This window comes from Contarinia nasturtii, unplaced genomic scaffold (genome assembly GCF_009176525.2).
Source record: "Contarinia nasturtii isolate CC-2019 unplaced genomic scaffold, AAFC_CNas_1.1 Cnas_scaffold_187, whole genome shotgun sequence".
NCBI classification, from domain to species: Eukaryota; Metazoa; Arthropoda; class Insecta; order Diptera; family Cecidomyiidae; genus Contarinia; species Contarinia nasturtii.
In genome coordinates, this window is record NW_022197544.1 from 794,703 (window position 1) to 812,835 (window position 18,133).

The 18,133-nt window shown below is 33.9% G+C and overlaps 1 protein-coding gene and 1 long non-coding RNA gene across 2 annotated transcripts; one reads left to right on the forward strand and one right to left on the reverse strand.

Annotated features, from left to right (window-relative positions):
- The first annotated feature begins 11 nt into the window (after positions 1-11).
- Positions 12-1,223, forward strand: LOC116336610. The gene is made up of 3 exons (XR_004200717.1): positions 12-700; positions 777-1,072; positions 1,142-1,223. It is a non-coding gene; the product is annotated as an uncharacterized LOC116336610 (long non-coding RNA).
- A 4,106-nt stretch (positions 1,224-5,329) lies between these two features.
- LOC116336591 (probable serine/threonine-protein kinase DDB_G0282963) lies at positions 5,330-14,515 on the reverse strand. The gene is made up of 7 exons (XM_031760530.1): positions 14,214-14,515; positions 9,242-10,971; positions 8,459-8,771; positions 7,530-8,318; positions 6,814-7,367; positions 6,710-6,737; positions 5,330-6,608 (listed from the first exon to the last, which is right to left on the reverse strand). Exons 2-7 carry the CDS (start codon positions 9,386-9,388, stop codon positions 6,298-6,300), a joined length of 2,142 nt encoding a protein of 713 aa, XP_031616390.1. The 5' UTR covers positions 9,389-10,971; positions 14,214-14,515; the 3' UTR covers positions 5,330-6,297.
- Positions 14,516-18,133: the final 3,618 nt, after the last annotated feature.

Consider the following 18,133-nt stretch of genomic DNA (forward strand, 5'->3'; position numbering starts at 1 on the left):
TGAATGTGTTTCCAGAAATCGATCTGCATGACCTCACGACTGACGAAAAACATTTGTTTAAGGCCATGCTAATGTTCCTATCTATGCAAAGAGAGATAGAAGAGTACAATTTGACGTGGCCACATCAGCACCCAAACGGAAGAAAAGAAAGCGCAAAAAGTCAAAAGAGACACGCAAGCGATATCTCAAGCGCAAACAAATGCTCGACAATCCAAAATTTCGGTCATTCATACGGAATTTAGCAGTGGTGCCGATATGTGATTTTCGCAGAAAGCACTTCAAAATCGACTGTTCAAGCATGCACCAGGTGTTGTCTTCTCAAAAATTGCTACCAAAAGTAGAAATCGAGAATAAAAACGGAAAAACAAGCATAGCAAATATTTTACCAAAGGATTCCAATCAGGCGCGTGAGTATTGGTGGAATCAGTATTTCTACATGCGGAAAATTCGGCGATTCGTGCGCGGAAAAAAGAAGTTTGACTTTTCCATAAACACCGATGGAATCGCTGTGTTTCTGCAGTACTCGGCCAAGAAGAAGACAAATAACAAAGAAATCGACCGTTCTCACATCGTTCAAATGATTATGGATTGCAAATTCAAAAATTTTGCGGGCACTGATACAGGCGTGCGGAGTTGGAATACCACAGTAACACTCAAAAAAAAAAGTGGCAAAGAAATAAGTTTTGTATACATTTATGTTGTATGTGTTTCAATGGAAAATACACTGCGTAAGTGCAGAAATTCAATAACGATTCATTTTTTTTAATTTTTTTCAGATCAACTTTGTAATGTCGAGCAAGCAGTTCCACTGGCAGACAGGTCAAAATGTGTTGGACAAACACACCAAAAGCAGTAGTGTTGTCGACAATTGGGTGGAAAAGGTTACCGATAAGCAACCGACTTTGTCTTTTTTTTTGTGCTGATGGCGAAATACCACCTGACAGCCCAATAAAAATCAAAAAGCACGTGCGGTGTCCGGGGGCTCGTAAGACTTTTAGGTCAATTAAAAAACGTCAAAATTGTGTCATAGATCTGGTGGACGAATGGGGAACATCTCAAACAGACGCAAGATGTATGTGCCGATTCCAAAACCAGAGCAAAGAATGATTGTTTAAGAAGATTCATTTGTTTGATTTTTCAGGACTATGGACATTGCTGGGACTTCCGATACCGGAGGCGATCAATAGATATTTGTACAAAGCCCGCGAAGCTGTCGCTGAGGCCGCCGAAGTAGCCGCTTCTGTCGCTGAAGCAGCCGCTGCTGCTGCCGCCAACGTGGATATTGATGTAGAAATGTTCGAGTACGACCAGCAGCCAGCTGATCATGCTGTTTAATCAGCACAACGCAAACAAAAAAAAACAAATGTAACATTAGTTATTAAGGCTATCTCGATCATGTGGGATAGTAGCGTAGCAGAAGGTCGACACCCCATTTGGTTGATGATGACTACGCAGGAGTACAAACGGAGCGTTTTTCATTGTAAGTATCATTCGATTTTGAAAAGAGTTTTTTGCTTCGGGAAGTGTCGATATCAATCGATGCTTTACATTAATGCTACGATTTGAAACAGAATTTTATGCTCTTAAAATTGAAACATACCATTTTTTTAATTACAGATATGGGAAACACTCTATTGTACAATGCAAAAAATATTTTATTAAATACGTAATTTTAAAATGACTAGCGCTTGAAATGACTAGTGAAGTTTTAAATATATAATTTTATGTATAATATATTCGTTGCACAATTGTCCAGTATTCAGTATGTTTTTATTGCAATTATTTCCGTTTTTTGTTCACGCGCGTGCGCGACTAATTTTCCGTTTATTTCTGTTTTTTTTTTTTAATTTCTTCAAATAATTTTTTTATTCATCTCCAGTCCCCTCACGGTCTCTTCATCGCCCGCTTGAGCTCTCTCAATTAAAATTAATTTTTTTCCCTTCTATTTTGTAAATAAATCTATTCGCTTTGATGAATCTCTTGCAAAAACGATAATATTTTAAAAACACGATTGAAATATATGTGAACATTTTCAACGCGTTTTTTTATTAATAAATGGGAATTATTTTCGAATAAGGTAAAAAAATATCATTATTAATTTTTTTTTTTGCAAATATCCAAAAGAAAATAATTTAATTAATTGAATTAATTAATTGACCAATGGCCTCATTTTTTTATCAGGTTGAGTATTTTTTTCTCTTTAAAATTATACAACTTGGTTTGCAAACAGCTGTTGTGATTTTTGCTTTTTTCGGTGTCAAGCAATCGTCATTCATAAAATATCACCGATGCAAGAGAAAATGATATGGCTTGATTCGTATAATTTAAAATTGTTTTTCTTCATTTTAATCATTTTAAATATTATTTATTGGTGGCAAAATGTCATTTTAATAATAATTAATTTAGCAATGAAAGGCTATATGTTAGGCATCCAAGGCTAGATGTTACTGTTATTCTCATTCACATACACAATATGCAGACTTTTGATAGCCTATGGATTATTATCTTCCGTTTGATTTGATTCGAGAGAGAACGTAGCTGTGTGTGTGTGTGTAAATGATAAAATGAGTTAAATTTAAAGGGAACAAAAAATCAGACACACACAACAAAATCATTTTTTTCTCTCAAAATGGCTTTATCACATAACTTTCTCCTTGAACGAGCTCTGAATGAGGGAGAGATCCAGATCATTTTAACAATTTTTTTCAATTATCGAAAAGAAAATGATTCAATTGGTTGGAGGGCAGTGTGGATTATCTCAAAAATACGATTAAAGAGATAATTAAATGATACAAGTGTATATTTTTGGCAATTGACAATTGGTTTTATGCAACACTTAAACAACATTCATTGTTTCAAAGTGCACATTTATCGTTATGTGGAAAATAATCATTTCGCCGATACTGTTATAAAATTAACATAACAACCATAAGAATGTGCATATTTGGTAAAAAACGGTAAAAAACATAAATTTTTCTTGGATCAAAATAAATGGTTCGTAGAAATAGCAGGTCATATAAACTATTATCCAATAATTATAGAATTCTAGTTTCGCTCGCCGATTTCTCATATCTCGTACGGTACATCAACTATGAAATGTGAAAGCTGTCGTGCACATACATATATTGAGATTTTACCGAGAACAATCGCATTATTCAGAGTTGCTATAGGCAACGCGGAAGTGCGGCACATGGAAAATTATATGAAATATAATAATATGTGTGCCTGCACTTCTTCGATGACAATAACAGCTCTGAAATTGTTTGTTTGAAACAACCAGGTGGCTTAATCCACTGTCAAATTCTAGCCAATTGTAAACAATGTTATTGTTGATGTATACAAGTGACAGTGTAAATATTCTGTTGCTGGGCCAACCCTTGGTTCTTTCACATTTTCCGAAAAGAATCGAAATGTGCACTGAATCCCACTACCCACTAAAAAAAGTGTATTTTAATGAAGGAAGAAACCATCGCCTTGATGTTCAAATGCAAACATAATTCATACACTTGTGTAATTGCAGATGATCTTATCATCAGCATGGAAACTTGAAGAGAATTTTGATTTCTACATTTTTCGAATCCGAATGAAAATTGGGCGCCGTTTCATATAAATAATTGTTATTGTTGTCATTTCATCGCTTCTTGTATGTGGTATTGCGTGATTTTTGTTTTTACTTTAAGATAGAATCATACATTTCTAATTATTTAAAATGCCTACAATTTTTTTAGCTCAATATCGCTAAATAACTACATTTCAAAACGGTTTTAATGTTTGTTTTCCTTTAGACAATTCATTTTTTTGTTGTTGTTGTTGTTATTGTTGTTTTTCATGTTCATTTGGAGATAAAATTCTAAATTGTGTATAAATAAATAATTTGTTTTCGCACTGATCGCGAGCTTTACGGTTCAATAAGTGTTCAGTCTATTTCAGAAGTATTTTTTTAAAGTGCAACAAATTGAATTGTGACGCAATTGACTGGAAGGTTAAATATTTGTGATGGAGAAAAATTTGATTTTTTGCGTATGATTTTTGTATCGTTCTTTTTCTGGATGGAAGTGATGTTGTGAGACATACACCATTTGCGTCACAAAAGAAAAATACCGCCAAAAAAGATGTGAACACTCATTTCACTCGTCTCGTTCAACCTTTTCTCATCTTGTAAATTTGTCTCTTTCAATAAAATCCATTAGGGCAACCATTCACATTGTCTTTTTTCCACCACTATAGTTTGCTTTTTTTTATAAATGCTTGAATATATTTTAATACGTATAATGTGATTTCAGTAGATTCTGCTTCATTCTACATAATATCATAGAAATATCTCAATTATTTCGGTAATGTGACGTGAGTGTTGTGTATAGCATTATTTTCCTATTCTCTAATTTCTAACAATTTTTTTTAGTGTTTTTTTTGTTTGTTTTTTTGTTGTTTTAATTCTGATTCCTACGTTCTTCGTTTGCATTCAAAAAATCTTTGTGTTTCTAAACATATTTCTTATTCAATAATTTAGTATTGCTTTGAATTTTGTCTTTTTTTCTTAATTAAATCGTCTCCCCTTCCTTTTTGCTTGTTGCTTTTCGCATATTCGAAAAATAAAAAACGAGAAAGCATAGAAAGAAAAAAATGCATTATTCGAGAAATTATGATAATTTGGTTTCTCTTGTAAACTTAATGTACTATTCCTTAATGCTGAATTTAAGATATGAAAAATGGTATAAATTAAAAGATGACAATTCAATACAGCCTCTAAAAATCACTTATATTTTTCATAGGTTTTTTTCTTCTTCTATTTTTTTGTCGGTTGCTAAATCTTTTGTTTTCGTTACTAAATTATGTAAATTGCCTCGAATCATGATGAATGCTTAGGTTTTTTTATTGTTCAATAATAATAATAATTAATAATTAACTCGAATCTTCTGATGCTAACAGCACTGGGCACTCTTATTTTCACATCCCAAATAGATAGAGAATAATATATAGATCAATTGAGAATGTCACTTTCAAGTGGTTGTTCCAGAATTGTAATTTACAACTTATAAATGATGATAAAAAAATGAAACTACCAAAATGTTCAATTGATGGGGAAATATCGAGAAAATTATTTGGAATTCGTTTTTGCACCATTGAAGATGACGTAAATTTTTTTAGAGGGGGGGTGATGGCAAAATTCCGTAGGGGGTCCCTGGAAAAATCCATGGGGGTCCCTGACGAAGTCAACAATTTGTCTGAAATGAGGATAAAATCGTTTTTTTTTGCTCTTCACTTTTTTGGCGAAAAACCCTAGCAAATCGAAAGAATTTTCTCGGCCAAAAAAAGTGAAGAGCAAAAAAAAGTTCCTCATATCCAAAATTGTTGAGGGTTCTCAAAAATATTTTAGAGAGGGTAATCCGAACCCTAGGAACCCTCGTCATCACCCATTTTTTGCACTGATTAAAACAGAAATTGTTCATGTTGCATACACTTGGTTTAAAGTTGGAAAATAAGTCCCTACTTTTGGCGAAATAATAAAAAAAAATTGAAAGTCAGAAAGATTCGAGTTAAATGTCTAAAGATGACTTCTACTAAATATGCGCAGTTGAATCTAATGGCTATTAGGAGCTAAGCACTAAATATTATGTATAAATCAAGAAACTGGTATTCATTTTCTTTTTCTTTTTTGTTTCATAAAAAAATATTCCTACAGAGTTTTTGTTTTTTCTCTTAAAATACTATCCAATTTCCGAAAACGAAACACTTTAAATCTTTTTCTTTTGTTTCTTTGTCAATATCAAAAATGAAAATTTGCAACACGGGCTTTTGTTTGCCGTACTTGTGCAGCGCGTATAGCGTGTAAAAGTTTATTTTCAATATCAAAAAACACGAAAACTCCAATAAACACGAGCCAATTTAAACAAAAAACGTTCGTTTTCAAATTTTATAATTTGTTTTCTGTTTCGTTTCACTTTTTAATAATTGCACCAATTGTTTGTTTGTTTTTTTTTATGTTTAAAAAAATATGCTTTTTTTGGTAATTGCCTTATCATTGATCGAATTTATACACACAAAAAATCATTCTGCTTGGTAATGTTTACTTCTACGAGAAAAAAACGGTTTCAAACTGGTAAATGTCTGTATATAATTTTATATAAAAGTGGTAGTCTTCTTGAGTCGTTTAAGATTCTATTTTGCCGCGATTTTGGTTTGACTAATTAGAATATTGCACATATTTTGCAATCGAAAAAAAAGAACATTTGAATTCGCACGCGACGTGTGTCAATATTATCATTACCATTTTCAAATTAAAATTGAGTGTATATTTTATGTTACGATAATATCTTCGTCTTCATCGTCATCGTCAAAATCATCGGCTATTGTTTGCGGTGAACATTGGGTCACATCAATCGTATCATCGTCCATTGAAATATCGGTCGTATTTTCTGTGGATTCGCTCTTCTTTTTATTGTTGTTGTCGTATGATTTTTTGAATTCATCTCGTAAACAAGACGACTCCAAATGTTTATTGAGATAAGATTTCAGTGCAAATGTTTTACGACATTTTGAACATTCAAATTGCTTATTTACGGAATGTGTTTGCATATGAGCGCGCAAATTTGACCGATCAGCAAATGCTATTTGAGTATTGGTTTTAAATAAAGATTAAATTATTTGCAATTATTGCAGAGATATCAAGTGAAATTGTTTATTGTTTACAAGAATAATAACAACCTACCTTTGCCACAATGAGCACATCCAAATGGCTGAGTTAAAATAAAAAAAAAATAATAAGGGCAATTAATCAATTGAGTCAGTTAATAAATATATAGATTTGGGTACCTTTTCGCCAGTGTGTGAACGCAAATGGCCTTGCAAAAGCCATGGTCGCGAAAATAGTTTCCCACACACATCACAACTGTGTGTAAGTTTATGTGTTAGCAAATGCATTGCTAAGGCCGGCATCGAAACGTACGCTTTTCCGCAAGTATTGCATTTTTTGGCTGACTGTGAATCTAAGCTTCGGTGTGTTTGCTTGTGTCGACTTAAATTGCTTGACGTTGCATATTGTTTACCGCACTGTGGACATTTATATCGTCCTTTTCGACGTTCTTCAATGTGAATCACCTCAGCATCACCGCTACCCTTCTTCGATCGGCCATCATTTATCATAACCGCATCGAAAATTGTCATTCCAAATACTTGGGCGGATTTCGACTTTTGTGGTTTTTGATTTACATTTTCCGTATTTCGTCTTGATGGCGACGATGATAACGACGACGATGACGACGATGATGATGATGATGACGACGATACCGCTTCCGATATAAATTCAACATCCGATGAAGACGATTCAGATGTGGGCGGTGTCAATGGCGTTATTTGCGGATTTACATCTGGACAATTTTAGTGAATTGAAAAACAATTTACATAAATTAGAATTAATTTTGAGATCTTGACCAAATAAATGTTCGCCACAACTTTGATTCAAAATTTCAAATTAAATCAAATTTTGAGGTGAAACAAATTAAGAAATAAGTGTTAAACCGAAAACTTACCGGAACTTGAACTGTCATCGGGAAGCATATCGGCATCAAATTGTGTGCTAACATTCTTTTTATTTCTGCCATAAATTTCGGTTCGTTCCGATTGGTATTGAATGTTTCGACCATTTGTGTACGTAATGTATTCTTTTGATGATGGTCGACTTGGTGTGATTTCTTGAACATCCGGTGAATTGACATTGTAATTTGTAACTGGATGTAAAATGGTAACAACACATGGAGCTGGAAGTGGTGGTAGGCTTTGTGATAGCGATAATAGATCATGAGCAGCTTCGGTTTCTTCAATGCTTCGTTCACGATAAACAGACGATTGATGATGATGATGATGATGTTGATTATTATTGTTGATTGCATTGTCATCGTTGGCCGATGATCGCAATACATAATATTGATTTGAATCTTTTGTATACTGATTATCATTGCTTGGATTTGATCGCATTGTGATCGAATTAAATGATGATAATTCGCACGGAACACTTGTTGGAGCTGTTGAAATATGACCAATGGTCGATTGAATGACACTTTGTATTGGCTTATACACAACTGCGGATGACATTTGATGTGATGGAACGATTGAATTGTTTGTCTGACGCATCGATTCACCGGTGATAACTGTCGAACACGACGTTCCATTTTTTATAGTAATTGACATTTGATTTGTGATCGATGATGCGTCAGATCGAACAATCTCTGTTGATTTTTCGGTAACATTTTCCGATTGATAACTATGTCTTGTCGATAGTCGTTCGAATTCATTTGTCTTTGAAGAAATGATTACGCCTTCTGAAATAAAAATGAGATTGTGTGGTTTCTTTTTTGTTCAAATTCCCTTGAATCGCTTCAAATGGACTCATATACAAAATGAAAACAAAAAAAAATTCGACATTTATGTTGTCAAAAAAAGGAGAGAGATATATGCTCACCATTTCTTGAATCGTTCGTATTGCCATTGTAGTAAATTGGAGCGATAGTCCCTTCGGTTGGACTAGTTGGACCTGTAGCTTTTGTTTGTTGTTGAGCAGCCGCATTGGTTGAGTGCATGAGCTTTTTTCGCTGCATTACAGTTGATTTCCATTCACTGTTCGTGCCATTCGATCTGTTGCTCCTATTAAAAACTGAGTCGGCTTTGTGGTGTTTGTTATTGCTATTGTTGGATGGTTCGCGAGAATTGCGTCCATCGGCTGTATTTTTACTTTTCGATTGTGGTTTTTTGCTTGTTGTTCGCACCGATGCTTTCTGCAGTGGATCCGAATAACAAAGAAGCACATTTTTAAAGAGGGAAAAATGAAAAGCCTTAGCATTTTTTTTTCTGATTTTCCGAAAAGAAGATTTTACTTTGAAATATCCAATGTGTTCAAAAATATAATAATAAAAACAGATTCGTTTTGGTCGTGGGTTTTCTTCGTTCGTAGGTGGATAGGGAAAAATGAAGATAAAAAAAAATGTAACACCGAATGTTCGGTGCTCGTTATATTTTCAAAGATAGGCAATTACTGTTCAATGCGGGCGTAAGCTCGTTGTGTGTTATTTATGACAATTTCAAGCTTTGGCTTGCTATAAGTGTGCTTAGGAGCGAGTGAGACCAATGCCAACGATGTGGCGATAAAATAAATCCTCATATTTTATATAGGAACAGAAGCAATAAGAAAAAAAGTGCACGAAAAAGGAAAAAAAAGGAAGAAGAAGATGGAAACTGCTTTTCGTACCTGTATAACAGCTACTTTTCTGTGTGGTTTTTTGCCATCACAGTATTCGCTGCTTTTTTCGTCAGAGCTGGCAGCGATTTTTCTGCTCTGCGGCTGGATCGAATTGTGCTGAGCACTGTGTTTTCTTATTGTAAAACAACGAGGCATGGTTTTTTCTCTTCTTCTTCTTGTTGTTGTTGCTGTTTTTGTTGTTGCACTGGTATCCTTCGCCTCGTTCGTCGCCTTTACCTCTCACACCCTTCTTCTATCTCTTCCTTTGCGCACGTAATTAATTATGTTAAGTTTTTCTTTGGATTTCTTTTTTTTCTGTATCTTTTTCCTCTGATAATTTATTGTTCGCTGATGTCCTTTGTTATGGTTTCGCCACTTATTTTCTGCACGAATTATTTCATCTCATTTTGTCTGCCAATGCAAATCCTTACTGACGTTAAGTGCCTCATCGAAATCACTTTTCGAGTTCTTTTTTTTCTCGCTCTCTCCCCGTCTATATATTTTGTTGATGTGGCCACTGCTACACTGCAATCGTTCAGTTTTTCAATCTCCGCGTTTGTGTTATTCTGTTGTTTTTTTTTTTTGCTCGGAACGTCAACAAAAGATAAAGAAGATTAACAAGCAATAGTTCCTTTTGTAGTGTTTTTGTTCGGTTCGCATCGGTATGAAACTTCCATTAAAATTGATAATATCACTTGAAAGTAATTTTGCTTCCATATATTTTGGTATGTATATATATATTAATATTTTTTTTTCTCACACACACTCACTCACGCTCACTCTTTGTTTTTATCTTCATTCGAAATAGATGAACTTTATTAGTTGGGTTATTTTATTGAGTATTATAAAAGTCCTTAGATAAATTTGAATTGGATTAACGAAAAGAATTGCACAGGATGGGTTATATTGCTTTCGTTGTTTGTGTTTATTTTGTGTATGTTTTCTTTTGTTTAGTTTTTGTTTTCATTTGACATTATTTTTAAATTCTTAACCATAACTCTTTGTTTCTTTTTTTTTGTTTTTGTTAAATATATTGTTTATTTTTAGAAAAATAGGTTCTGTGAAGTCTTTATTAATAACTTGTACAATAAACAGTGTATGTAATCTCAACTCTTCTTTCATTCACTTCGACCGAAAGAAGCGCAAGAAAACGCGCGCGCGGTTAGAGAACACGTTATCTTTTCCACCATTCTGATGCAGACGAACCGATATGCAGGACATGCACACCGTACATGTATCACTATGAGACAATGCCTCTCTTTCTCTGGTTTTCCGTATTTTTTTTTTGTATTCTTCTCTCTTTTATTTCGTATCGGTTTTGCTTGTAATACTATGTATATTAGTTATATGTATGTAGTAAGTGTGTACTTTATTTCTTTTCACTAATTATTATCAATGAGTGAGATGCTTTCTTTTGAGTATCGCTTTATGTCTTTTATGCCATGAAAGGGCCACTGGTTTAATTGGTGTTTCTTTGTATGCAAATACAGTGTCATCTCTTTTTATTGTATTTTCTTTTTCTTGCTTTGGCTTTCTTTTTGCATGTTTTTTTATATTTCAAACAAGAAAAAAAAACAGATATCATACACGATTTTTGTTGTTGTTGTTGTAATTGCTTGTCTGCTTTGTTGTTGTTATTATTATTGTATGTATTCAGTTTTAGCTTTACTTCTATCTGGACTGGTCGTATAGTGTACGTGTGAATGTGCACTGCAGCCGACGTTTAAATCAACGCAATTCTGTAAAGGGGAAAATATACATTTATGCATTAAACATTTTCTGCTTGCTTTCTCTCTCTCTCTCTATTTTACACCGCCTCCAAACATCAATAAGAAATTTAAGTGATTGTTGGGTAAAAATATGCAAAAAGAGACTTGATTGTAGATTTCTAGGAGCTTTTAATTTCACCTTATACACAGGGGATTGCATTGAATGCAGCGTCTCGCCATGTTTCCCTTTGTATTCTATTTTAAATTGTTTTCATGCACCTGTTTGAGTTTTTTTTTCATACCTAGCACCTCGATGTGCCAACATTTTCTCACATCATATACCTAAATCGATTACTCATTCCATTTATCATACTCGTTTCTAATTTTCATAGCTCTTCATTCATCAAAATCAAACCCCGTTCTATTCTATATCCCGCACGTTTTCTTTCCCGCTTCAGGTTGAAAATTTCGATTCGAATGGTTTGATTCGAAAAAGAAAGTTTCATAACCATATAATTATTTGATGGGTAAATAACTTGTTAACCGCCATATCATTCTAAATATACAATTATGCATATTATATGTAGAGAAAGAGAAAAAGAGAGAAAGAGAATGAATATCAGAGCATTGCGTTCTATTTTCTTCGTTTGTGTTAGTTGTGTCTGTTACATTTCCGCATACAGATAGTGTAAAAGTCAAGTATTGTAATGCGTCACCCCCATAAAATTTAATTCCTTTAAATCGTTTTTCTATGTATGATATTTTAGGCAACACAAATCTTATTTGACAAGGTGGTTGAGTATCGAGGCATCGGCTTTGAGCTATTTATGATTTTGGGTGAACCTTTAATATAGACCCAATATCTAATACCTAGCAAATGGTCATTTTTATGCATTTTTACAGTATTAAATTCTAGATCTTTTGCAATAAAAAGGATTATTTATATTGCAAAACTGAATACCAATTTTCGGTACTTTTTGGATGAACAAGTTTTTTCAATCACCGTAAATGCCATTTTCTCCGAGTATTTTGACATAAAAAACATTTATCACATTTTTGTAAATTTTGTGAATTCAGATTTCTTTGGAAAATGATACCCTTTTTAAAGAAAATTCCCAGAAAAAAAAAGAATTCATTTAAGTGGTTTTCACTATAAAATAATGATAATTATCGTTTCGTGCATAGAGCTTTGATATGTCGAATGGAAAAGTTCGTCTTACGGTTCATTTTTTTCTCTCTTTATAAATACACCTTCCAAAATCGATAACTATTCTTGCGTCATGGTGGAACCGTTTAAAATCAATATGGAAAATGCGATTGGTAATGCTGCTGTTCCAACTACTACTATTATTTTACATTGAATTGAAAACCGGTAGTTAATGCCGTATTCAGGCAATCGTACTAAGAAGAAGAAAAAGAAGAAGAAAAAGAAGAAGAAAACAACGAAAAAATCAACAAAACGATGAAGCCAGAAAAAAACGTATGTGAATTGAGAACGAAAGTAACAGTAATAGCAACAGCTACAAATCATAGGGTGACATACAGATTTTCTATAATCAGTTAAAATTGATGTGCGGATTTACAAGATAAATGAGATGTACTTTCGCACATTGAATCCTTAATGAATGTTATTAATGACAAAAATCGTTGTTTTTCCTCCCACTAATCAGATTGATTATACACAGTACACACGATGTAAGTGAGACAACAGCACATTATTGCGCAACATTTTTCCACTAGGAAATTAGACAACTTTGTATCTATATTATAACAACAAATTGTATTTCATTTTTTTTTTCATTGGTTTGAAATAAGGACTTTTGTATGTATGGAAAATGGTCTAAATATATTTCTCAAATGTTAAAAGTTCAGGTAAAAATAAACTTTTTTTTTGTGTTCATTAATAAATGATTATATTGATTGTGGGAGGTAGGTTTGTAACATGGATGGCATGTAGTTGAATTCGATGGAATGACTCGAAATAAGTTGAAATAAAAACGCACGAACCATGTATGCGACATCAAATATAAATTTTCCGCATAAAAATGGAATGGAAAGAAATGAGATGAAAATATATATGGATTACAAGTTGTGATGCATCGAGATAACCATTGAAATGATGCCAAAATCATTCTGTCTCATTCTTTTTGGCATAAAATCAGGAGCGCATTACATCGAAAATGCAACAGCCAATGGAAAATGCGATGTGTGACTTGAAATAGTGCATTGGAAAATGCGGAAACAGGATTGGGAATTATGCTGTGTGCGAAAATGTGGAATGTGTATACGCAGACAAAATAAACAAACAAGCGGATGTCAATACGGACGCACGCATACAAACTATATCGCATACATAAACACACACATACACACGCACACCAACTGAGGGGATCTCACGCAAAATACACCAACGCTGTTACACGCAAACACTTATTGACACAAACACATGCTCGTATATGATTTTATTCACATGCGAATTGAAAACACGAAGGTGTAAACATTCGCAATGGGATTTAATGTGTTTTTGTTGCATTATACGGAGGTTAATATCCCTTTCTATGCTCTTCCTGTTCCTTTTTCTCGACTCCGGGCGCATTCAATTTGTATGCGTGTGCCGTATATGTTTGGGTGCTTGTCTTTTATATTCATTAATTTATGAAAAGAAAATATAAGACGAATAAATAAATAAAAAACGATCCCCTAACAGCAACAACAACGTCACTACGTGAAGTTGCATTATCGATTGCGAAACGTTGTAAACGTATTTAAAATATTAAGTATCAAATTACTTTGGTATTTGTAACACATATCACATGCCTAACGTTTTATAAATGCCTAATGTTTGAATGCAATTTGAAAAGCGAAAAAGAAAAGAAGCTAAAAAAAGAATACACTCACAATGTTGACTGTGTTTATTTTTCCTTTAATTAAGAGCCGTTTCAATTGATTTTCGACATTCACACACACACACACACACACTCGCACCCAACAAATCAAATCACTTACAGATGATACCGTACCAAGAAAGTGGCAATAAAACACCGACCGTTGCTGTTATGTCGTCGTCATCGTCTTCACCGTGGTCGCGTTTGTTATTCAAAATTTACACAAGCACATACATGCACACATTTTATGATACTCATTTTGATTAAAGTTGTGAAATTAATGAAAATATCGCGATATAACAATCAAACATTCACATCACATGAACAAACTAGTGCTAATTTCGATTCTATTAATCAAATTGATCTTTAATTTTACGTTTCGCTTACATTCTTCGGCTATCGGTTGTTCTCACTCTCTTATTTATTGTGGGCCGTGTTTTAGTTTTACTCGGTTGTTTGGTGGTTGGTTTTCTTTTCTTTTTTCAATCTCTTTTTGATTCTCTTCGTCGTCGTCGTGGTCGTTTCAATTTTCCAATTGACGTAATATTCGCGGCATCATTTTATTTGCTTTTAATCGAATAAAAGAACACGAAGAAAATGAAAAAAACTAACGAAAAAAACAAAAGAAAAAAATAAAGAAAATTATTCTGAATAATTCGATGACGATGTGATGTGTGCGTCAGTTTTGACATACCACTCCCTAGTTACTGACTGAAGAGCATTTTTAGTGAAAACAGTTGGTTGTGTATTGGATGCTATATAAGCTATGTGAATTTCTCACAATCTTTCGGTCGGTATATTGGTTGTCTGTGGCTTTTCCACCGTAACGCGCGTACACCGAATTATACTCTATCTCACTGTCTCTCTTACTCTTTCACAAATACACACACACACACAACGACAAACACGCTCTACTTCATAGTGTATTATTTTAAATCGGGGTTGATTTCACCGTGTTTTTCCCATGCACATACATGGATGGTGTATGGCTTTCCCTCATCATCTTTATAGTTTCGGAAAATGTGCGAATGTATGTGGTAGTATGTTTTGTGTATAAATTACGTTTGTGTCGCATACTAAAGAGCGGGAGGACAAGCGAAAGAGTATTATGAAGAAAAAAGCCGCCAATACGTATACACATCAAAGCAGAGCCAAAGTATTTCATGCTTTTGATGTAATCTTGTTCCCATTTGCTCTCCACACATAAATGCCTGTAGCAGCAACAGCACCAGCAATTATTCGCGAAACACGACACCACCACCGTCTTTGATATTTGTACCGAATTGGCTCCGAATATGTACGGAGTATTTGCATTTTGGATGAATATGATTTGAAGTGTATTTTTACGTGAAAAGCTGGCGTGAAAATCTTCTAATAAGATTCACAACATTCAATGATGATACTTATGCAGTTTCTTTATAAAAAATGCATTTGATATAAACATAGCTAGATTGGTGTCTTATTACGGCTCCAAGCTATACTCACATTTGCATAGAAAAACTATAATTCATGAGTCACTTTGAGCTACAAAAATGAATTCAAATCAACATCATCTCTGTGTAATACTCATACACATTTATGCTAATGTTAAAATAGCAAACGATGTCAATTCCATACGTCACATCAGATTACCAATCGAAAAAAAAACACGAAAATACATACACATACAAACTGAGGGAAATAATAAATGAAAATATCCGTATTTTCAATTTCAAAAATCCCATTATCATAAATAACTACATTAGATCAGCGAACTTGTTATGTTTTGCATTTTATGTGTATGTGTACGCGTCTATGCTGGTGTTTGTTGTGTATGTGTGAGTGTATGCATGTATGTGCGTGTGTGTTGACGTGAATGAGATTGTATTTAAATGTTTCGCATTGCACGATAGTGAATAGAGCACACACTTGTTTGACTGTTCAACAGATTGGCATTTGTGTGCAGTGCATCATCATCGTTTTTGGGGTTGAAATATAATGGCAGTTTTCCCTATATCGAAATTGTAATGGGAGTGATAGGGAGAGAGAAATGCAGAGAGTAAGGGAACAGAATATGCGGCTTTTGCGCAGATACAATCGCATTCGCATTCAGTCATATGGCAATGTGATTGTGTGTAAAATATAAGCAATACTGTAGACTGGCGCAACATGAAGTTTTTATATGAAAAATTGCATAACACACAGTGTATGTGGTGTTGCTGTTTCTTCGCGCTCCCTTTAACATGCAGCACTTTTATGAGCTACTTCCAATTTTCGTCGCCGTATTATTTTCCTTTCGGATAGTTAAGTCGTTTACCGATTTACAGCGCACACAAACGTCTGCCGATTCTCGATGATGGTTTCGCTACAATATCGCACCAGCATTTCTTTTCACCGTACAGCGTGAGCAACAGAGTGTTATCACTATAATCGCTTATTGTGTTTGCCATTTTGGTTCGCACGGAATTATATATGGTGCGTATATCAAGAATATAATGTCGATGCGGATTCCTGTGTCTCTTTGTGAAAACATGAAGAAGAACGGGTGCACATCATCCATTTAGTTTCTATCTCGTGTTTTTTTTTCTCTTTTCCAGGAAGTATTTCCATACAAATTGTTATCAAACCGTTTTTCTTTCCTTTTGTATTATATTTAGTTTCGTTTGCACATACCGGGGTATGTGCGTATTCTCTGTACGTGTATGCCAACAACATGACAATTGATGTATATACACATCGATTCGATCATTTTGCTTCGAATGGACTGCGATTCAATGATGTTTAATAAAAAAAAATTGGCGCAAATTTACATTGAATGTTTACTTTGTTACTATACTTCACATTCATTCAAACATTTGCTCTCTTTTTCTCGCTTCTCCGTCCACACACTGTCATCATATCGTGTCATCGTCAGCCGATTGTGTGTTCGTCTCTCCCGTGTATTTTTACATTGTCTGCTTGTAATTTAAAACGTAATTGCATTGAGAGCGACGAAAGGGTATTATATGTTTGATTGCGAAATGAAATGACGACTCTTCTGGACGGGCAAAGCAAAAAAAAAAACACGCACACACATACACGAAGAGAGGAAACAACAATCAGAACCCATCTATATGAGAGCATTATGTGAAGAACGCCATCAATTACGCTTAATTCATTATTTAACTTCTTGAAATCTTTAATCGAATTTTGTTGTTGTCTTCGTTAGTGTATATCTCTGTTTGTATTACAAAAAAAAACAATGCATATTTCATTCGATTTCAAATGAAGAATGTTCAATTATGGAACATTTTCCACACGCGTTACGAAATATTTCCGTTGAAAACTATATAAATTGCCAAATTTGCTCGAATTCATCGTTTGCCCCAAAAATCCAAGTTATAGTTTTGGCATTCAAAGTAAACTTTGTTGCGGTTAATTGATTAATATTATTTGTTGGTAAATATTTGTTGAGCGTGTTAAAACCTCAAAACTTTCGACATAAAACACAAGAACAGGCAATTTATAGTGGCGCTCAGCCATCGACGACAACATTCTCGATCAAATAGTGTACAATGCTCTGGCATTATTGATTTGTTGTTGGCCATTAAGCACGTGATTTGCATATTTGCCGATGAAATCAAAGAAAACATAAGAACGATTAATTATTTCCACTTCCAATTCCATACTCTCAGCAAATGACTTAGTACTTCATTTACGTCGCCCTTCATCACCGCCAACACTGCAACATTTGTGCTTATAATCACGCAAAGGCTCATCACCTTGAAGAACGAAAGAGAGAAAAGCTGTTGTTGCTGCTGTTATTATTATGTTTTTTTTTTGATTCGCTTAAAACCAAAAATTATGGCTATTATCCTTAATTTATTTTTCCAATTAGGGTATTTTGTATGGAGTAATTAAGCAATTACAAACAAATTTTAAATGAAAAATATTACACAACCATCAGCGTGAATGAATCAGCGTAAAAGAGAAAATGAGAAGAGAGATTAAGAGAGAGAGGGAGGAAAGAGATAAAATGAAAGAGCAATACAAGGGCTTTTCGAGCACATGTTGAGTTGTGCAAACACGAGGACTATTTTCATTTTTGGATGGACCAACAATGATGCGTTTAATTTTTCGTTCTCTTTTTTATGCAGCCTCGAGCACACATTATGTTGAAGCGCAACAGAATAAATGAAAAATGTATAAATCCATACAAAAATAAATTTCATGTTGTCTACCATGAAAAATCTGCATTCATTAAATGAGATAGAAGAAAATGCCCGTCTTAAAACGCTTTTGAAATGTTGAAATGAAAAAGAAATAACGCCAAAAAAAGATGACTTCAA

Bases quoted from the DNA above. Each gene is read 5' to 3' on its own strand.
- LOC116336591 (XM_031760530.1), bottom strand. From the start codon at position 9,388: ATGCCTCGTTGTTTTACAATAAGAAAACACAGTGCTCAGCACAATTCG. The intron at 8,319-8,458 runs GTGAGCATATAT...TTTTTATTTCAG, and splicing joins TACGAACGATTCAAGAAATG to AAGGCGTAATCATTTCTTCA. The intron at 7,368-7,529 runs GTAAGTTTTCGG...AAAATTGTCCAG, and splicing joins CGATGACAGTTCAAGTTCCG to ATGTAAATCCGCAAATAACG.